We start from the raw sequence: 22,633 nt of genomic DNA, 5'->3' as shown, positions 1-22,633 counted from the left end.
AATGTGGCACTCGGAATGGGACACAAGACTCCAGCTGAGGCCTGATCAGCACAGAGGAGAGCAGATTCCTTCTCAAGTCTTGCTCACAACAGACCTATATCCCATGTTCCTATGAACCCCCCACAAATGGAAATACAGGCTTTGGGGCCCATCTGCTGGGGGACGTGCAGGATTGTACTCTCTAGGGCCTTCTCCAATCTTGCTTGAAATGTATTGAGTGATGAAAATTCCACTGCCGTCGGGGAAACTCTCCCCAATACTCACTTGACATTGTCCTTTGCTCATTTTCATCTCTTTTCTCCTCATCAAACACTCAACCGCCTACAGTTCCCATCTCTTCTTGCTGTTTTCCCCCTTCAAACACTTGTAGTTACCTTCCCCCTTTGCCATCACTTAGCGCATCTGGCCCCATCCGGAGCGTTAACTCTCTGCTGATACACGTACTCCTCCTAACCCCTTCGTTATGTCCATCGGTTTGTTTTGAACCTCCGTCCATCTGTGTACACCTTTTCAATCTTGAGATGTCCTAAACTGAATGTGACGTCGCAGGCACGCTGTCTGGAGTGGCTTACGAGCAAGAATGCCAACCTTGGGGCGGACTGTTAAGAAGCAGGGCACAAACCCCAGACTGGTTATGAGTTCTACACATAGATTTCACCATCCCAGTAATAAGAGCAAACTGCTGAAGCACTGTACAGCCTTAACATGGAGTCACAGACAGTCCCCTGGGGTACCCCAGGCAAGGCTGACTCTGTGATAGATGGTCACTTTATTCTAAAGATCACAAAATATTGAGATTACTTCCAATCCTGAAAAGCCAGTCCCTCACTCCAGGTCAGATTGCAGTTTAGATTTCACACCACGGACAATGCTTGTAGCCAATCCCATAGTAAGCTATGACCTTGGTGCATGACAACATTGTCCACAGCTCTGCGCCAATTCCAGTTCAGTTCTGGATCCAGTTCTTGTTCAAATTGTTGGTGATGATCTTTAAAGCCCTCAATGGCGTGACTCTTGGTTATCTGGGAGTTGCCCTGTTGCAGCCGTCAAGATCAGCTGGGAGACATTTGCTGTTGGAACTGAACTAGAGAACTCTGAATGCTGCTTGTGGCAGTTCTGACTTTGAATTTCACTCCACTGGAGGGTTTGAGTCGCACAGCCATCAGGTCATGATGCAAGATGTTTTTATTTCGTTTGGCATTTGATTTACTCTTCTCAGTTGGTGTCTGACTTCCCAGTAATTAAAGCCTTTTCAAACAGGCTTTGGAAGAGCACAGAAACCAACCCAGGCAGGGTGTAAGGCCACTTCACAAATATACTGCCTGGGTTTGGGCAGCACGGTACAGGGCAGCTGGTGAGCTTTCAGGCTAAGGTGTGAGCCACTCCTCTCCTGCCTGTTCTCTAAGGCTGCTACGCTGCTGGGACCCATGGCACAAAGGTCAGGCTCCTTGGTGGGTGACTAAGGGGCCATCTGACAATTACTATACAGGGAAGCTCACTGCAATCCAAATTTGTAACCACACAGGGGAGAACGGATGCCTCGGGACTGGCAGAATATCAGAGCTAGACCAGACCTGTGAGCTGTGAGCTCATGGCCAATTATGCCAAACAAATATGATCACTTTTTGTGCTAGAGTCCCAGAAAAGTAGCTGGTGGGACACAGTAGCTGCCCTGTCGCTGACGGGTCGTGGCACGTCAAATACTGCAGCTCATTAGCTGATTTAACGTTCAGACAAATTCGCCTGGCAAAGAGCACTCTCCTGGACACAAAACTGGGTGAGGGATCTGCACAAAAGGTAGCACTAAGGGTTGATGCCCCGTGCTGGGGACTGGGGACTAGTAGAGTGAGATATAGCGCACGGTCGTTATCGGGGAGGACAGTAACCAGCACATGCATGCATTTGCAGAGGATGATAAACTGGGAGGTGTTCAGACCCCAGGGACGAGAGATGAGGAGCCCAGAGGGCCCATTGAGAATGGAGAGGAATAACGAAGTGGGATTAGTTCTGACCAAATGTGAGCAATCTCCCATGAAACACACGGGTGAGGGCAGAGAGCGGGGAATTGCAGACAGGGCTCGTGTGATTTGGGGCTGCACAGTGTCGGGGGGAGGGGGCTGGCGGAGTGAGGCTCTGGGGTGACTGCACCTGGCCCTTTGTCTTCAGTGTTGACGCTTGGTTACCAGAACAACCGCGAAGGCTGAAGGGATGCTCAGAAGACAGCAAGGAAGGCTCAGAAAGTTGAGGATTTGTGAGGGGAGAGTAAACAGCGAGCTAGGAGTGCAGCTCGTACAGCGGCAGGTTACCACCCTGCAGGTGTCAGAGCTGAGCGGGAGGGGTGGCGTGGCGTGGCAGGGGCCTTCAGGGTGTTCTGAGAGGACCTGCCTATAATCGCAATGAGAGGAAAGTGAGAAAGGAGAAGTGTAGGCCAAATCCCAGAGCAAACTTCGTGTCATCCTCTGGGAGCCTCGAAATCCCTTTGCCACAGAAAAACACAGAATCTGCGTTTTTACAGAGAAACTTTAGTTTCTACACTTTGTGAAAAAAAATAAAACCATATTAACTAAATGTTAATGAAAATACCAGTGCCACTTATTCTCTGCACGCAGCCTCCCCCTCTTGTGGTTGATTTTTGAATGTGCTTTAAATGCACATAGCTAAGCAGATTCCAGTAAATTGCTTCCGGTGCGTAGAGGTGACTCAACAGCAAATAGGGGTTTGTGTTTTAATGCATCTCAGATTTCACGTCAGCCCCCAGGCCTAACTCAGAAAGTGAGTAATGTTAATATAAAAGCAATTTTTGCTTTATTTTGGGGGCATTTAAAAACCTCAACAATTTTCGGAAAATATAGAATACAGACATAGAAGTATGTGGCATATGTAAGAAACGCAAATTGCAATTCTATTCATTTTATTATGATTGAGGACTCTGGTAGGCTTCAAACGTGCTTGAAAATTGTAAATATATCAATAAAACATTGTGTTCAACTGATACCTGTGTATGCTGGGGCTAGGGAAACTCAAGTTCAGCCGTTTCATTTTAATTGTGGAAAAACACAGATTTTTATGGGGTTTTTTATCAGAGAATTTTGGAGGTTTTTAGCACAGAAAACTAGGATCCCTGGTCATCATGACCTGGCCTGCTGAGGGATGGGATGGCAGTCCCAGCAAGACTAGACAGGACCAAGCATTGGGAAAAGGGACCATCCAACCCAAGGCCCTGCAGAGTGATTCTTTTTCTCTCATTTCTGGCTTATTGGCCGCTCTGCCCATTCAGCACCAGTGGCTGGTCTAGGAGAGCCCCATCTACTCCCACGGAGGGAGGCACATGGTCGCTGCAGGCTGGATTGGCAACAGAATCTATCTGCCAATGCCCCAGCTTCAGCCCTCGAGTGTCTGCTCGTCCCATGGCAGATGGTGCCCTAGCCCCGGGTCAGCCCGGAGAGCCATGGTCCCTCTGGTGCTCCAGGTGCTGATGGCATCATGGACTGCTGCAGGAAACGGGCCCAGAGCACAGCTCCTGGCGGATAAATGCAGGAGGGACTGATGTTAAGGCCTGGTGGGTTGTGGACTGTGGGCTTGGCCCATGCAGGCCGTTGTGGCAGGAGCTAGGATCTCAGTCCAGGCCTGTATCCCCATTCCTCGTTCACCCTGGGCCATTCCTTCACTGGCCCCGCGGCTGAGTGCCACAGAGCTGGCAGGGATTTCCCATCTCTAGCCCCCATGCCTGTAGCCCTCTGCTCCCCTGCCCAGGCTGCCTGTGTGCCAGGGCGGCAGTGATCCGACAGCAGCTCCCTCTGTCCCTTCCAGCCCGCGGCTCAACCCTAAGTCCCGGGGTGTGGAATGGGGAGCTGGGGAATTGCTGGGTCTCCTGGGAAGCCCTGGGCAGCTCCGCTTCTTTGTTACCCCCCGGTCACTTGCTCCACCAGGATAAGGGCGTTTCCTCCCAGCACGGCTCCACCCCCAGGCGGAGACCCAGGGCAGGTGCTGTGTCGGGAGCCCTGTGGGGTGCTCAGAACCGCTCACCTGGGACTCTCTCTCTCCTCCCCAGCTGTAACCTGACATGCCCAGCTGGTCAGTACGGAGTCAACTGTGCTATCTCCTGCAGCTGCCATGACGACACATGTGACCCCCTGACTGGAGCCTGCCACATGGGTGAGTGCTGCACTCGTGTCTGGGTGCAGGGCGGGATGGGGGGCGGGGCAGGGCCCCTTTCTATGTTATCTTGAAAATTGGAGTTGTGGGGTTGGGGCTTTCAGCTGCCCCCGTGTTTCTCTCCCCAGGCACCCCAGCCCCCCTTACCCGCTGCACCCAGTCATGTTGCTAAGAGAAGCCCGGCCTGCTTGCCCCCACATAACTGCGATGTCCCCAACTCTTCCTGCACCTGCTGTCCAGGAGAGCCCCCCAGCCCCACCTCACTGGTCGGCTTAGATTAGGTAGGCGTTCCCAGCACCAGACGAGAGCTGCCTGTGCAACTGAGCGCCACAGCTTGACCTTTGGCGTACTTCCTATATGGGGCACGCACCGGGGCCTGCAGTCTCTCTCCTATGCAGACATTAGGGCTCGTTGCCCAGGTTCCATAATCAGAGGATGGCTACTGGATCGAGGGAGGCTAGGCGTTGCAGACCGTCCACCAGACGTCAGGCTGGGCACCCGTCCACCATGTGATTTATTGTCTGCAAAGCTGCCCCATAGCCACAGTGGGGTGAGGAAACCAGGGCAAGCTGGTGCATGGTGCCGCAGTTCTGGTCGAGCCGGAGAGTAGCCGGTCGAGCCTGGGCCGGGATCTGCAATCAGGTGGACAAAGAAGCAGCTGCAGAAATGGATCCCTGAATTTATTGAGTGGGTTAGATTCTCTTTCCCACTGATGCTTCTGCTCTGTAAAGATCTGCAGCAAAGATGTTGTTATCAGCCTAGGCTGCCGGGATGTGTGCAGTGACCACAGCAAAAGGAAGTTTTCATGCAGGCATCAGTCTAATTGCATTGTGTATAAACAGTATGGGCTAAACCTGGCTTTGCACAAGATCCTCCCCATTCGTTCTACCGTTGCCCAGAGATCCCAACCCCCAGTGCCCTGCTGTCCTGCCCCAGGAGCACTCTCAGACATGCACAGAGCTCTGCTGATGTCCTCAGTCCTGACCTCCAGCCCACCTGCCTTCCCAGTTCTATTCCTTCCCACACACATGACTTTCTCTAGATGCTGACCACAACATGTCTGTGTCTGGCTGGTGTCAGCCGGGTGTCACCTGTCTTGCCTGTTGCAATCCGCTTTAAACGTTATTTAATTGTCTAGCGAAGAGGTGGCCAGGAGTGAAAGCCAAGGGCATGGGCTTACGCTGACAATTCCTATACACCCCCTCCTGCACCAGGGAACCCGTCCTCTCTCACCCTGTCTAGCCCTGCCCCACGTTAGCAAATCTCCATCACTCTGCTCTCCCACCATCTTCCCTTGTGTCCTGTCCTGCTCCTCAACCCCCTCTTCTGCTCTGCATATGTGCATGAGCTGGGTGGCACCAGAAGAGATTTGGAATATTATATTAGAAGAATTGGCTGACCTAGAGGACTGGAGTAATAGAAATGGGATGAAATTCAATAGTATAAAGTGCAAGTTCATGCACATAGGGACAACTAACAAGAATTTCTGCTGTAAAGTGGGGACTCCTCCTTTGGAAAGGCCAGAGAATGAGAAAGACCCGGGTGCACTGGTCTATCACGGGACGACTATGAACCACCAATGTGATGCGGCTACGAAAAAGGCAGATGCAATTCTGTGTCAGACGAGGAATTTCCACTAGAGTCAGGGAGGCATGAAAGCCATTGTGGAAGGCACAGGGCAGACCTCCTTTGGAATACTGGGTACAATTCTGGTCACCCACGTTCAAGAAAGATGAATTCAAACTGGAGCAGGGGCAGAGAAGGGCTGCTCGACGAAGTGGGGGAAGGAAGCGCCTAGGTCATGAGAAGAAACTCAAAGAGCTCAGTTGTTTAGCCTAGCAAAACCCAGGCTAAGAGGGGCTCTGGCTGCTCTCTGTAAATACATCAGGGGGTCAAACAGCAGGGAGAGGAAGAGCTATTGAAGCTAAAGGACAGTGCTGGCCCAAGAACAAATGGGGGTAAACTGGCCCACAGGTAAACTGAGGCTGGAAATTAGATGATGGTTTCTAACTGATGGAGGAGCGAGGTTCTGGAACAGCCTCCTGCTAGAAGGAATGGGGCAAACAGACTGACTTGCTTTTGAGATGGAGCTTGTTAAGTTTATGGACGGGAGTCTGGGGTGGGCCGCTTGCGAGAGCAGAGGATGGACCGATCCTTTCCAGTCCTGTCCCTGCCCAGCCTGCACTGCCAGTCACCTGGTGGCTGACTTCCTTTATTTGTGCCTTGCGTAGCACTTTGTCTGTCATCAGCACTGAATACAGGAGGCGTGTGACAGGCAGGAACCCTCCTGTGGAATCTGCTGGCCTCTTCCTGGCCCCTGTTCCTCTGCACGGGGAGCTTAGGGCTGGGCTGTCTGTCATCCCCCTCTCCAGAACCCCCTTGTGTCAGATGCAGGCATCTCTGCGAAGGGTCTAGCTCGCTGGGTGCTCGTTGCTCTGCTCTGCTCTGCCTGCCAGCTGCTGCCAGCTGCTCCAAGCTCTGTGTCGGTTCCTTTGATTCTTTCTGGGAAGCGGGATGAGGCGTGCGGCCGGCCTGAGCCCCCACTTCCAGCTGTGAAATTCATGCACAGATGCGAGGGGGGGGGGCACCCTGAGTCGGTGGGCCACGGCTCCTGTTTCCAGGCAGCGTGGGCAGGACACGTGTGGGTGAGTGCAGCTGGCTGCCTCGCAGCTCAGGGCTGGGCTTCATTTACTCACTGGCTGGGCGTTGTGCTCCCTCCTTTCCCAGAGTGGCCAGGTTCAGTCTAGCAACTCCATTGGCCTCAGTGCCTCGTGCTGCTCTGCAGCTCCCGCCCCCCACCCCCAGGCAGGGGAAGCTGCAGGATACTCAGTGGCGGTCACCTGGGCTCCTTGGCTCCAGCTCCCTGCTCTTATCTGCTTTTCTGTCTCCCACGTGGGACTCCCTTTGGCGCCTGAGAGAAGCCACAGTTGGACGGGGCCCTGCTGGGTCAGAGGGCTCCGGATCTCACTTTCGAGCAGGCACGGGGGAATGATGATATAGGCCAGGCTTCAAGGGCCAGCGACGGAGAGCTTGGCTGAGCCACCTGGGGAAGCTGAGACAAGAGACATTCTGCCCCCCGCACCAGCTGGTGGGAGATTCCTCTCTTTCTGCAGAGCCCCAGCCTCAGTGTAAGGGCCATGGCTGGAGAATTGCTGCTCTCCGGCTCTTCCCTGCAGCTGAAGGGCCCCTTGGGGGCCTGAGGGTTGCCCTGATTTGTGCCAGCAGTGGAACGGGCTCCTGGCTGGCTCCACCTTCGTCCTCCTTCCTCTCCAGCTGGGCCCGCAGCAAGTGCGGTGAGGCCTGCCCCAGGAATCAGGGCCACCATATCACAGCCAAACCGGTAGCAGCCACCGGATTGGGGAGTTGTCTGTGGTGTTGGGACGTGTAATGCATGGAACGCGCCAGCTGAAATCCCGCGGGGCCAGGAAACTGCAGTCGATGCGGTGCAGACAGCAGCACTAGCCTCACTGCACTGCAGGAGTGCGGCTCGTTCCTGTGTCTGTGGTTACACGGATACTTTCAAATTATTCATCTTCCCGTAGGACCCGTGACGTGTGCCAGATGCTTTCTCTCCAGCTGCCTCCCCCCTCTCCTTTCTCCTTTCATCTCTAAGCTCATTGAACCTGCTGCCTGCAGCTGCTGATTGGAGTTCCTCTCCTCCAGTGCCATCCTAGACCCTCTCCAATCCAGTATCCTCCCTCTGTGCCGACAATTTTTAAATCAAGACTGGATTTTTTTTTTTCTAAAAGCTCTGCTCTAGGAATTATAGTGGGGAAGTTCTCTGTCCTACGTGATCCAGGAGGTCAGACTAAATGGTCATAAGGGACCCTTCTGGCCTTGGAATCTCTGAATAATCTGTGTGACAAAGGCAGAACGAGATCTAACTGGTGGAAGCTGAAGCTAGAGAAATTCAGACTAGAAATAAGGCACACCTTTCTAAGCGTGAAGATAATTAACCATTGGAACAACTCACCTAGGGTCTGGTGGATTCTCCATCACTTGGAATCTTTAACATTGGGGTTCTCAAAGGGACCTAAGGGCTTGAATTACAATGGCTATTGAGCATCTCATTCTCTGAGGATCCTGCCTATCACCTCTCATACGCTATCGATGCCGACTCCGCTCCACCAGTGACACCAGCCCAAGGGCTCACCGTGGGGCAGAGGTGCAGCTCACCAACTGTCACCCCCAAGGGGGAGATACGGGGAGAGATTTTATCATCTTCACTGAGCACCAAGGTTCTCGTCAGCCCCATCCAGACACATGGGAACGACGCACTCCCTGCCCCATATGGTCTAAAGAGCAACTTTACATGGCCAGGACAGAGAGCTCAGGACTCTGAGTGGGGCGGGGAGGGGGGTCGCAGGCAATTGGACTCAGTGAGGGCGTCTGAGCCGCCCGTGCTGAGGCGATGGCCGGGAGGGGCAGGAGATGGGAAGGTGCCTTCCCTCCCCCGTCTCCCACCCATAGGATCCCAGGGCAGGCTTGGGATGGGCTACTGGCTCTCCACTGCCCCCCCCCCCCAGGGCAGTGCATTCATGGGGTATCTTGTGTGTCTTTTCAGAGGCCAATCAGCGGATGGGGGTGATCGCGGCAGGGGCCCTGCTGGCTCTGCTTCTCATCCTCCTCCTCTCGCTGCTCTGCTGCTGCTGCGTCTGCCGCAAGAAAGAGGAAGCTCAGAGGTAAGTGTCTGTGCCTTTGCCTCAACAGTGAGACCCCGGCGTGCGGCCTTCCTGGAGCCGCTGCCGGGCTCCTTGCTGCTGGCCTGAGGCGCTGGCCAGCCCACCACGTCCCCCAGCTCTGGCTGCTGGAGGAAGCTCTGGTTCCATGTGCTTTCATGGGAAAAGCTAGGGAGGTCCTCCACTGGGGCGAGGGGGAGCTAGCCACCGAGCGCCGCTCAACCTGTCAAGTGAAGCAACGTGTTTCCTGCAGTTGGAATCGGCCAGGGAGTTTTTCAGGATTTGGATGGAAACATTTGAAAAAAATAAAATTAAAATTTTCCTTCCAACCCAGCCTGAGACCCGCCCCCCACCTGCCCCCGGGAGACACAAGCCTAGAATATCCCCCTCACACACACACACCCTTGGGAGAGGATCTCCTGGAATCTCCCACCCTTGGGAAAGGATCTCCTAGACCACCCACTCCTCCCCTCCCCCCCAGGAATCTCCTAGAATCTCTCCCCCCACCGCCATCCTTGGGAGAGGTTATCCTAGAATAATCCCCACACCCCCAGGACAGGTTACCTTAGAATTTCCTTCCTCCCCCATCTCCCGGGGAGAGGCTATCCCACAGAGGCTCCCTCCAGCTCCGGCTGACAAAGGTCAGGTGCTCCTGACAAACTGAGCAGCCGCCAACTCCAAGGATGGTTTAAGGTACGTGTAAACGTGCCCTTCTGGGGGCAGCGTCGGGGTTTCCCCTCTGAGTCCTCTCTGGAGGGGGACCACTCTTCCCCCTGTGGGGGGAGTCTGACTCTCCCCTGTGGGGGGCTGGTGAGTCTAGTCCCGGCCCGTCACCCAACAAACAGTCTAGCGCCCGGCCCCTAGGCAGGGCTGGTGAGGCAACAAACAGTCTAGCGTTTGGGATGATGAGGAGGGTAAGGTTCTCCCGGGGTGGCTCGGGAAGGGGGGAGGGGGACGCAGGCCCACCTGTCTCCGCTGCGTCCCAGCCCAGGGCCCTACCAGTGGCAGGGGTACCTGTCACTGCATTGGCGGGGCTCCAGCCGCAACACGCCAACCAGGTTGCCCCATACTCAGCCTCTGTTTAGGGCTGTCCCTGGGCTTCTTCCTCCCCGTACCCACAGGTACCTGATTCCTCCAGGTCACTGGGATGTGGTAGTCCGATCAGGCCCTCCTCGTCCACCAGTGACAGCCCCGGCAACTCCATGGGCTCCTTCTCAGATGGGAGTTCCTCCAGGTCCTGCGGCCCCCAGGCCGCCAGTAGGGTCTCCGGGTCCCAGGCTCAGTGCTGCTCAGGTCTATCCTCCTCAGGTTCCCTGGCAGCAGGCGGCCTGGGCGGGTCCTCCTCTGGCTCCCAGGCAGCGGGTGACTCAGGTGGGTTCCCATCCAACTCCTAGGCAATGGGGGACTCAGGCAGGTTCTCCATCAGTCCCCAGTCTGGGGTTGAGACCAGCCTTTCCCCTTCAGCAGGGGCTTCAGGCCTGGCTCTAGCATGAAGCCTCCAGGGAGAGGCATCCTTCTCCCTCAGTCATCCCCACCTGACTGAGCTCACAGGCCGGTGTTTTAAAGGCCTGGCCCCGCCTCCCTGCTTCTGGTCAGGTGGTGTCCACCCGGCTTCTAAAGGCCTGGTCCCGCCTCCCTGCTTCCGGTCAGGTGATCTTCTCTTGGGCTCTAGCAGCCAGGGTGGGTTTGGTTCTCCCTCTGGGTCTCTCTCAGAGGGGAACCATCCCTCCCGGCTACACTGGAGGTGCCATGGCCAGCTTGAACTAGCTCGCTAAAACCAGCAGAGCAGCCATGGTGGAGCTAGTGGTGGGAGAGGCTAGCTGCCCTGAATACATAACAAGGATCTCCAAGGGTTTGAGCCCAGCCCGCTAGCCCCTCCTGCCGCTCTCACGGGTGCGACTACTCTGTTTTTAGTGTGCTGACTCCATCAGGAAAGAGGTGGCCTAATTGGAGAGATTCTGGAGGAGAGCAACAAAAATGTTCAAATGTTTGGAAAACCTGATGTATGAGAAGGGTTAAAAAAAAACTGGAAATGTTTAGTACTGAAAGAAGAAAACTGGGGGTGGGGGAAGCTGACAACAGTCTTCAAATATATTAAGGGCTGCTATAAAGAGAACAGTGATTGATTGCTGTCCATGTCCCCTGAAGGCGGGACAAGAAGTAAAGGGCTTAATCTGCAGCTAGGAAGATTGAGGTTAGACATTAGAAAGTCTTTTCTAACTCAAAGGATAGCTGAGCTCTGGACTTAGCTTCCAAGGCAGACTGTGGAATCCCCGTCACTGGAGGCTTTTAAGAAGAGGTTGGACAAACGTCTGCTGGGGATGTCCTAGGTTTACTTGGTCCTGCCTGAGCACTGGGAGCTGGACTAGATGACCTTGCGAGGTCCCTTCCAGGCCTATGCTTATGATTCTACATCTGTTCCAGTGTAGACGTGCCCTTAGACTGCCCACTGGGTGTAGGAATAGGGAGCAAATGTTAAGCAAGGGACAGGAAGGAGCTGCGAGGTACAACGGGAAAGCTGAGCTCTCAAGGATCTGTTCATACTGTGCATGGGCGGAGTTCCCTTAAGCCAGGGAGTTCCCAGCTGCAGCAATGGGCCCTTGTTGCCGCTGTGTCCTGGGGAGGGGCTGCTGGGCCAGCTGTACCTGTGCCACCATTAGCAGGGGTCCCAATCCCTCTCCTCGTGCAGCGTGCCTCGGCCCCAAACTGCCAGGCCCTGCCAGGCATGTTTAAATCCCTGCCCTGAACGGCGCCTCCCCAGGGTTGGCATGTATCTTGCTGCTTGAAAAATGAACAAAGAGCCAGTCTTGCTGGAGTATGACCTGGGAGCCCACGCAGCGACCATGTCCTTGCTGATCCACTGAGGTACCGGTGCCCCTATGTGGGCAGCAGGTTCTGGGCACCCTGTTCTACTGCCCTGGCCCCTGGGCTCTTCTGGGGAAGACTCTACACCATATCATATTTGTGTAGACGGGACCTCAGCTCCTCACACCATCCCTTAGATGGGTCATAGACCCTTCCAGCACAGGCCCCCACCACACACTTTGCAGTCAGGCAAATCACCCTCTTGCCATGGACCCCAAGGGGAAGCCTGGCCCCATCATGCCTGGCAGGAGCTCTGTGGATATTCCAGCCAGAGCCCCGTGTGTTTGCATTACTCTTCCATCCCTAGTCTAGGAGCTTGGCTCAGTCTCTCATTTCTTATACATGGTAGATCATGGAGTAGTTCTTACTGCCTCTCTGGATACCCCCTCCCTGACCGTGTGCTACGCCAGACAGCACGTGGCTGGCTGGCTGTTAAAGAGCGTGTTCAGAAAAAGACTGCCTTGTGATCAAAGCACAGACCTGGTGATCAGGAGCTGTGGGGCTAAGCCTGGGCCCAACACCGACTCTGTGACCTTAGACAGGTCTCATCCAGGGGTGGTGTGGTTAAAAAAAAAAATGTGGGTAAACTCAACTCCACATTCCAAGGAAGAGAAGTGGATTAACTGTTTACCCTGGTCTATGCCATTGGCTTCATGGCTGCTTCAACTTAGCATTGCCATCTGCAGACTGGGACAAAGTCCCTGCAGGGACTTGGTAAGGCACTGTTCATTAGTGGTTGTAAAGTGCTTTGAGATCCTCACTATACAAGTGCTCTCTACCTCTGACTCATGCCCCTCGGCTAAGGGGACATTTGGGGGCAGGACGGTGGAAATGCAGCATCGACAGCAGAAGGAAGATCCCTTTAAGCAGACGAAGGTGTTCTCTGACCTATCTGGAAGTGGCACCTTCCCCATCATCCAAGGAACCAAGGAGCTGTGAGCACCCTTTCCTTGGCTATCCAAAGCAGCCAGCCATAGAGGGCACAGAACCAGATCCATGAGAAATCTGTGCAAGGGGGACGGAGCAGTGTGATTGCCAAATGCTTGGCCATCAGTCAAGCACAGGGAGAAGAGAGATTGCCTAGGAGAAGAGGCAGAATGGGATCCGATGGCTGGGAGCTAATGCTAGACAAATTCAGAATACAAATACAGCACATATTTTTATCAAATGAGGGCAAGTCACCATTGGAACAATTTACCCAAGGGCCTGAGAACCCTTCAGTAGGACTGGGTGTGTCTTTCTAGGGGTCTGCACTGGTTCAGCCAGAGGTTATTGGGCTGGATGCAGGAATCACAGGATGGCTTCTGTGCCCTGTAAATCCAAGAGGTCAGACTAGGTGATCAGGGTGGGCCCTTCTGTGCTTGGAGCCTGTGAATCCATGAAAAAAAATCCAACTCCAATGGAAACTCTTTTGCTCGGCCAGGGCTCTCACTCCTGCCCCTGCTTTCTGCTCAGCCAGGGCCCCCGCTCAGCATACTCCCACCCATCTGTATAGTAAAGCTGTTTAAAATCAAGGTGAAATGTTGCCACGGCAGGGGAGTGTACTTTCCCTCCTTCTTTGCAATGACTGAACTACTTTCGCAGACACTTTCCAAATGTTTTCAGCTTCCGACATAGACTCAGCCTGGAAAATTTCAACCGAAAAGGTGAAGATTTCTGAAAAGTCTGAGTAATTGCAAACAAGTTTATAAATAATGGCCACTCTTAGCAGCCTTCACTCCCCTGGCTTGGGCCCAGCCCCCCAGGGCTTTTCCATCAGTCAGTGCAGGCATCCAGTGCAGGGTGACACCGGCGGTTGCAGCCACCTCTGGACAGAATATCCAGCTAACAATGCAGTGCAAAGAGTCCCTGGAAGCCAGGGATATAGGTTGACCATATGTCCTGTTTTGGCCAGGACAGTCCCTTTTTAAGCCCTATCCCTGACGTCCCAACTTTTTTGGCAAAACTGGGCATTTGTCCTGTTTGCTCTTGCCAACTTATCAAATGCCCAGTTCGGCCAAAAAAATGGGGGCGTCGTGGAACATTCAGGGGGGCGAGCAGCGATGTTTGGGGGGAACAGCAGTTGGCTGATGTGTCTCCATTATGTGCTGCCCCGTCCAATCAGGGAGCGATGGGGTGTGATGTGCTCACTTTGCAGTACAGTGCGGGCCCTAGTTCAAAATCTTCTCCAGCCAGACCATGGAGCCATGACTTGGCTGCTAAGTGCCCGGCCAGGTCCCCAATCAGGTCCTGCAGCATCCGCTTGTGCTGGGGCACCGAGCGTGGCACGGCCTTCCCGGCAACCGCCCCCGAGAAGTCTCTGGAGCCTCCACTCCAACTTTGTGTCCTCCCCACCCACCGGGCATAGCAGCAGGATGACACTGACTTACAGGAAAGTGTACGACCTGCTGAGTAACTGGTGCCATTACACCCTCAACTCCCTCCGTGGACTTCCCGACCATCTGCCAGCCTCCTGACTAGACAGCTGCCTGCGTACGTACCCGGTGTTCAGATGGGCTCACACGTGGGCTGCTAATCCTCCGGCTCAGCTGCAGAAGCTCGCTCCTGATGGTACCCTCCTCTCAAGGGCTCCTTCCAGGGACCCTTGCCCCACGCTTCTCTTGATGAACTCGGTGGAAGCCTCATAGTATATCTGGTCCATGGATAGTCTCCGCTGGCTCCCGTCGTCAGAACCATGGTATTTCCACTCCACTAGGTAATGCAGCTTACCCTGCTCTTGCTTGGAGTCCAGAATCTGTCGGACTAAGTATTCCTCTTGTCCATGGACCATTATGGGTGGCAGTGGTGTGTGGACCAACCGGGAAATGGCTGGGGGCTCTGCTGTAGGGTCAGCCCTGCTACCTGGCTCCAGCTCCACCCCAGGTGGCTCCAGCACCTGCACGTCCCTTCTCAGTCCCAGCTACACTAGTTCCCATGCTGACCTGCCTCTGAGTGCTCCTCCAATCTCCCTGCGAGCTCAGAGAACACTCTGCAGCCAGGAGGGAAAGGGGCTCCTGGCAGCCAGGGAGCACAAGGGCCAGAGCTAACAGGAGCCCAGGCCAGCTGGAGCCAGGTAATGAAGCTGCCTTTACAGGAGAGACCCCAACAGGGAACAGGAAGGTACAGTTGATTCCTGGAGGCCCTTGCCTGTGGCTACAGCACCTGTGCTCCCCTGCCAGGCGGCCCCTTTCCCTCCTCTGCAGAGCATCCCCCGAGCCAGCAGGTGCCAGGTGCCAGTGCCAAGGAGTTGCTCAGAGGCGAGTCAGCACAAAAACTTGCAGTCCAGAACTGGGAAGGGGGGTGCAGGGGTGGAAGGTGCTAAGAGCCCAGAGTGGACTCAGAGGTGGAGCCAGAGCTGAGTAGCAAGGGCTGCCTGGACAGTGGAGACCCCAGCTGGGAGCAGCAGCCAGGTACAGGGGACAGATTGGGCTCCCTTCTTCCCTGGGCCTCTCCCAGCTCTGCCACTTCCCCTGTCTTCCTCCCAGTCTCAGGTAGGGCCTCCAGAGTCGGTCTTTGCAGGGGACCCCCCATGGGACAAACGCCACTACTGGGAGGTACTACTCCAAGGTCTGATTTACTCCTTCTGTCTGTCCATTAGTCTGTGGATGGTATGCCGATGAGGTAAGAAATGCTAGGAGCTTAAATAAATTACACCGGAATTGTGCAATAAATTGCCTCAATCTGACACAATGGCAGGCGGAAGTCCATGGAGCTGGAAGACATGTTCTAAAAGAGGTGGGCTGCCTCGGGGTGGTAGGGACTGTGCAGGAAGGAACAAAATGTGCCATCTTGGTCAAAAGATCAACTGCAATTAGCACTACTGTGCACCACCAAGAACAAGGCAGATCCACAGTGGACCAGAGCTAGGACAGTTTGGGCAGTGGCTGGAGAAGGTTGAGTGGCTTCAGACGCATGTTTCTGATTTGGGAGCAAAGAGCTAACATATTTCTTGATGAAGTGCTTATCCGGCAACCAGAAGTTCCATGAAACCACCATGTTTTCGTTTGGCCAAAGCGACCACTGAGAGGTGCATCGTGACATAGTTTCAGGACTTCGAGTCAAGGTGGACCATCGGGGTATTTGCATTGTCCAAGGCCTGGTGGATCTGGGTAGCAAATGGGTCATGAGGCAGCAGGTTCCGAATGATGGTCATTAAGCTCTTCTCCACTGTTCTGTTGAGCAAATTTGATGGCTGAAGGACTCAAAAGATGTTCTGTGTGGGAACTGACAGAGTCATCCTTGAGAGACAAGGCATCCGCCTTTCCATTTCTAGCACCAAGGCAGTAAGTCACGACAAATGCAAATTGGGTGAAGAATAGTGACCAGTGGATCTGATGCTGATTTAAGTTTTGGGCCATGCAGAAATATTCCAAGTTCTTGTGGTCAGTAGGGACCTGAACCAGGCTCTTTCCAAGAGGTGGCACCACTCTTCAAAGGCTGCTGAGATCACCAGTAGCTTCTTATCCCAAATGTCCTTTCTGCCAAGGTTAGCTTTTGCAAATAAAAGGCACATGGATGGACCAGTTTACATGACTCATTTGTTGCGACTGTATCGCTCCAATGGTGAAATTTGATGTATTGGCCTCTGCAGTGAATGGCTTTGTGGGATCAGGATGGACAAGGATGGGAGCTATGGCGAAAGCTCTCTTTAGTTGGTCAAAGGCTGACTGAGCCTCAGGAGACCAGATAAATCAGACTCCCTTCCAGAACAGCACCCTCATAGGGGCTACCACGTGGGAAAACCTCTTGATAAAACACTGGAATCATTCTATCCCTCTCACGTCCCTCGGAGCTGCACACTCGGCGATGGCAGACACCTTATGTTGCTCCATAGTCAGCCCTTTGTCCAAAACGGTGTACCTTAAGAACTTGATTGTGCTCTGGTCAAATTCACACTTCTCTAGTTTAGCATAAAGGTGGTTCTGGCAGAGCCCTTCCAACACACGGCGCACATGTTGGTCATGAAGGACTTCGTTCTTAGAGAAGATGACATCATCAAGGTAGATCACAATGATCTGATGCAACATATCTCTAAAAATATAATTGGTTAAATGTTGGAACACTGCAGGGACATTACACAAGCCAAAAGGCATTACCAAGTACTCAAAGTGCGCATATTGGGTGTGAAAGTCAGTCTTCCATTCATCCTATTCCTGAATATGTACCAGGTTGTAAGCTCCATGGAGGTCCAGCTTGGTAAAGATCTTAGCAGAGTAAAGTGTCTCAAAGAGCAGTAGAGGGTATCGATTCCAGATGGTGAACTTATTCAAGGCTTAATAGTCTACTCAGGGGTACAGAGAACCATCTTTTTTGGCCACAAAGAAAATGAGGGCTTCTGCCGGGGACGTGGCTATGCAGATGAATCCCTTTTCCAGATTCTTACAGAGGTATTCTCAAAGCACCTGCAGCTCAGGCTCTGAGATGGAATTGGTACATCACCAAGGAACCTTGGCTTCTGTCTGGAGGTTGATGGGGCAATTGTAGCTGCAGTATATCAGTCTTCATCTTATCAACCACATCTGCCAGATTCCTGTACTTCACTGGTATAGCTGGGGCTACTGGGGGAGCTGGTAGTACTGATGGAGGTTCTGCTGACATGATCCCCTTTGTTCCTGAATTGCCAGGGATACCATGGTTCCTTGGGTTTAAACTAAAGATGGCCTCTGGCAGGGAACTGGGTTTGGGGAGACAAGATTGTTGGCAAAATGGTGAGCAAAAACGAACCATGCCTGCCCCGCAGTGAATATGCAGATTATGCATGGTGAGCCAGGAGATGCCAAGAATGACTAGGAAATGCAGGGAATGAACCAGGCTGAACTGCAGGGTTTTGCGATGGCCCTGAAGGGCTGTGACTTCCAAGGACACTATCTTTCATGTGACCAGGCCTGATGAGAGGAAGGACCCATCAACAGATTGCATGAGGTGGGTGATGAGGTTGGTGATGATCTTGTGCTGTGTCAGAATCCCACGTGCCCAGGCAAACTTCAAGTCCATAAAGTTAGTAGAGGCCCCAGAATTGACTAGCACTTCTTGACTGGCCTGCATGGCAGAGCGCCGCAGATGAAGTGGAAGCTGGAAGGCTGTTGTTGCTGTTTGGACACTGCAACAGCCCTTGTGGACAGATGCAGGTTCTGCATGACCAAATGAAGGGAGGAAAGCCAGCCTAGCTCAAACCCTCTTTTGGGGCTGTGGCATTTCCTGATCAAGGTGAGGGTCAGGCTTTACATGGGCAGGATGAAGCAAAATGCCCAGTTGTTCACAATACAGACAGAGGTCTCCTGCCTGGCATTGAGCCTTTTCACTTTTGGAGAGGTGGGTCTGGGCCCTATCAAGCTGCATGGGTTTGGACTGCAGAATGGGTGCATGAGATTGACTGGTCAGGGCCATCAAAACTGGCATGGCTCAGCGTATCATCCTTCTTTCTTGGCAGTGTTCAGATAAGTGGTTGTCAGTTTTAATGCACAGATCAATAAAAGCATCCAGGCCAGCCATAGGCTATATCTTGCTACCATGAGGAAGCGAAGACGTGACCAGCAGATCCCTTCCAACTGAAATAGCTGTGGAAAAAATCTCCCTGCAGTGTGGCTGCATCTCATACTGTTGACTGCTAGATGGGAATTTTCAGGAAGCCTCCATCTGGCAGTACTGCCAATTTAATTCCAAAACTATACATCTGGTTTGGAGAACATGTCGTCTGCATATAATTATCGTGCAGCTAAAAGAAGCCACTTCACAAACACAGACTCGTTTTCAGAAGTAATGCTTGGGAAAAGTCTTGAAATCGTTTCCTCCGTCCATAGTTTGTTGGGCTCTCTAGCTTTTTGTGGCTGTGCTGGTTCATTGCAGGATGGCATTAGCTCTGAAAAGTGTAGCCTGCTGCTTCCCCAGCCCTGAGCTCCAGAAAGGAATGGCAACACCCCAGCCAGCAGCAGTGAAGTGGCAGAAACTCTTCAGGGTGGGTAGGGCCAGTTCAGGCTCTGACTAATTCAGGTCTGCTCCATGTTCTGTGCAAAATCCCAGATGGATATTGAGTGCCGTCCCCTCGCGCCCTCTAGTGACAGTGCAATGACATGACAGCATATCACAAGGAATCAACTGGGAGTTCCTGTCGTGGGTCAGAGGGCTAGAGGGAACTGTAGTGAGCACAAAGCCTTTCTTCTGTGCTTCTCTTTCTAGGTGTCTCCTTGACTCTTCAGCCTGTTCACATCACAGCATTATTATGGATATTTGTTTGTACTCCCATAGCAACTAGGAGTCCCAGTCATGGACCTGGGCTCCATTGTGCTACGTGCTGTACAAACACAGAACTATGCGTACTACCTACAACCATGTTGGAAAACACTAGTCAAGGACCGTTTTGCTTAAACCCAGTCAGGGGAGCCATGCAACAGAGCTGCATCAGACAGAAAAAACAGTCACTAACCTTTCCGTAACTGTTGTTCTTTGAGATGTGTTGCACATGTCCATTCCACTGTAGGTGTGTGCATGCTCCGACCACCGCCACAGGACATGCTGGACTTTATCTGAGCCCTGGACCGGCCTTTGACTAGTCAATCATCCAGATTGCACTGCCCATCTTCTCAGGAAGGCTGTCACTACTGCCAGGCACATGTTGAACCCCTAGAGGGCCATCGACAGGCCAAATGAGAGTACTGTGAATTAGTCGCAAGCCTGGTTTACAACAAACCTAAGGAACCTTCTGTGGCCTTGGAAGATCAAAATATGAAAGTAAATTGAGGGCAACATACCAATACCAGGATCCAGTGAAGGGATAATGGAAGTCAGGGAGAACATGCAAAACTTCAGTTTCTTGAAGTAGTCGTTGAGCAGGCGCAGGTCTAGAATAGGTCTCAGACCATCCTTGGCTTTCAGAATTAGGAAATAGTAGGAGTAATACCCCTTCCCTCTTAAATCTTGTGGAACCTCTTCCATAGGTCACACCCAGAGGAGAGCTTGCACTTCCTGGACTAGAAGTTGCTCATGAGAGGGGTCCCTGAAGAGGGATGGGAAAGGAGGGTGGGGATAGAAATAAATTGGAGCGTATAACCCTCTTCCACTATGCTTAGCACCCAATGGTCTGTGGTGATATGGGACTACGCCATGATGAAATGGAACAGGTGGTCCAAAAATAAAGGGGAAACAGGATCTGGCAACACAGGGACTGCTATGACGCTCTTAAGCATCCCATAAAAAGGTCTGCTTAGAGACCTCGATGTCTGGGTGAGACAGACATTGCCACTGAAGTAGACGGGGGTACCTGTCTGCATCTAAAGCCCCTGCTCTGTTTCTTCTGCAGGTTGTGATAGGATGGTGGGGCAGAGAAACAGGTGGGCTGCTGAGGTCTATAGTAATTCCTCGAAGTCACTGGGGTATACAATCCCGGGGACTTGAGGGTCACTCTGGAGTCCTTCAGCCCATGGAGCTTCATGTCCATATGCTCCAAAAAGACTGAAGCCCTTTTGAAGGGGAGGTCTTTAAGGGTTTGCTGACCTCAAGCGAGAGACCCGAGGACTGTAGCCATAAGCTCCTATGCATGGCCACCATGGAGGCCATGGACCTGGCCACCGAATCCATTGCATCCAGGGCAGTTTGCAAGGAATCCCTGGCTATCGACTTCCCCTCCTCCACCAGCATGTAGAATTCCTGCCTGGTCTCTCTGGGAAACAAGTCTCTGAACTTCAGCATAGAGCTCCACATGTTAAAGTCGTATCTGCCCAGCAGTGCCTGCTGGTTGGTGATCCTAAGCTGCAGTTTCCCCAGTACACTAAACCTTTCTGCCAAAAAGGTCCAGTTTCTTCCAGTCTTTTGCTTTAGGAGTTGCCCTCTGAAGGCCTGCCTCTCCCTTTCATTGACTGCGGATACCACCAGGATCCCAGCGGGGATGAGTGAATAGGAATTCAAAATCTTGGGCAGGCACAAAGTACTTCCTCTTGGCCCTTTTTGAGATGGAGGGAAGGGAGGCAGGGGTTTGAATGGATGGTGGAGCCCGTATCTTAATGGAGAGATTGTTTCATGGGTGCTTCCCTTCATGTTCCCCCTTGCCTGGCCTCATTTCCCCTCCCATTTAAACACCACAGAGGCTGGAGAGCAGCTGGGTCTAGCCAGCTGAGAAACCCCCGGTTCCTGAGATAGCAACTACTTGCACCCAGCCCTGGTAAATGTGGTGGAGAGGTATGGCTCAGTGTATCCAGGTTTCATGATTTCATCCTAAGTCTTCTGACATTTGGGCTTTTTCATAATGCCCCAGATCTTAGAGTGTTGTGAATAAGTGGGAGTCTTAGTTTCCCTTTTAAAAATATGTGTTTCTAGCCCTCTGGTATGAGGCCTTCCTGGAGAGATGCACTCAATGAGCAGTGATGGCAAACTGCATCTCTACTGCTGGACCTGTCACTTGTGGAGTCTCACAAGAATCAGTTCTCTCTCTGTTCCTTGTCAACATCTGCATGCCACCACTAGGTGAACTGGTCAGACAACATGGACTCAGGTGCCAGCCACATACCGATGGCAGACAGCTCTACCTCTCCTTCACCACATACAACTACACCGCTCTCACCAGGATGACTCAATGCATGGATGAGATCCCCTCTTGGAAGAAGAACCGCATGTTGAAGCTGAACCCAAACAAGATGGGGTGGCACTGGTGGGCAGAAGAAAGCATTCTGAAGAGCTTGCAGCTATAGTGCAGTCTCTGTTATTTGAAGATACACAACCACAATTGGTCAATTCAGCCCATAGTCTAGGAGTACTCTTGAATCCCTCTCTGATGCTGAGCTGTCACACAGCAGCATCCACAAGTAAATCTTTCTATCTCCACTTGGCTATGAAATTCCATCCCATCCTGGCGGATGAAAACCTGGCCTCAGTTATTCATGCCTTCGTCACCTCTCGGCTGGACTACAGCAATGTGATATACCTGGCCACGAAGCCTTCAGCACCAGGGAAAGTCCAGCTAGTTCAGAACGCTGCAGCACGCCTCCTTAGCAATACAAGCAACTAACTGGGAGCTCATCAAACCTTTCTTCTCCTCCCTACGCTGGCTTCCAGTGGAATTTCAGCTCAAGTTCACGCTCCCAGTCCTTATTTTCAAAGGCTCCAGGGTATCTAGAAGATCATCTAAAGCTCTGGGACAAAGTCCATGGTCGACAACTCTATTCCTCTGATACAATGGAGCTCTCAACAGTAAGAGTAAAGTTTGTCTATGTGGGGTCCAGGACCTTTCCCGGGGGCAGGCCGAGACTCTGGAATGAACTTCCAGGAACTAAGGACCATCAGAAACCTCACCACTTTCTGCTCCATGTGCAAGGTGCATTTCTTTGACTTCCCCTTCTCTGACGTAAACACAGAGCAACAGCATAGTTAATAACAATAATAAAAGGAGACAATCTATCAAAGGAAGACAGTGCACTGCAAGTGCTTCTCCCTCTGGGGAGAGGCTGAGAAAAAAAAACCCAGCATGTGACAGATATATTAGTTATGGTGCTTAATGTACCACTGGAAGGTGTTCAGCTGCTATGGTGAGGAACATGGTATAGAAACCTATGTAGAATAGAATAGCCGTCATGGCTGCAGCGGTAAGTATCAAGCTGTCTGAAGTGACTCAAGAGCATGAGTACCAAACTGTGAAGAAGCAGGGCATAGACCCCAGACTGGCTGTGTGTTCTATACTTAGATTTCACCAAGCAAATATCAAGTGTGAACTCCTCAAGCACTATAACAAGCCTTAACATGGAGTCACAGACAGTTCCCTTGGGAACTCTGATCTGGCTACCCAGGTAAGCTTGCCTTTGTGATAGATGGTCCGTTACACCAAAAATCACAACATTCAGGTTACTTCCACTCCCAAAGGATGAGTCACTTACCCCAGATCATTTGCACTTTAGATCTCACACCAAAAGACAACCATTATAGCCAATCCTATAATAAACTATCTAAAGCTTTATCAGCTAAGAAAAAGA

At 52.5% G+C, this 22,633-nt stretch overlaps 1 protein-coding gene across 1 annotated transcript in view; it reads left to right on the top strand.

Annotated features, from left to right (window-relative positions):
- The window catches only part of SCARF2 (scavenger receptor class F member 2), an 86,161-nt gene that overhangs the window by 40,992 nt on the left and 22,536 nt on the right, over nucleotides 1-22,633 (top strand). Inside the window, 2 exon segments of the mRNA XM_067550295.1 lie at nucleotides 4,052-4,155; nucleotides 8,720-8,837. Of these exon segments, the coding sequence (XP_067406396.1) occupies nucleotides 4,052-4,155; nucleotides 8,720-8,837 (222 nt within the window).

The sequence above is a fragment of the Emydura macquarii genome, unplaced genomic scaffold (genome assembly GCF_026122565.2).
Source record: "Emydura macquarii macquarii isolate MOO-44397 ecotype Brisbane River unplaced genomic scaffold, CSIRO-AGI_Emac_v2 contig_1254, whole genome shotgun sequence".
In the NCBI taxonomy this organism is placed as follows: Eukaryota; Metazoa; Chordata; order Testudines; family Chelidae; genus Emydura; species Emydura macquarii.
The sequence above is the reverse complement of the archived record's forward strand: the minus strand, read 5'-3'. Positions and strand labels throughout refer to the sequence as shown.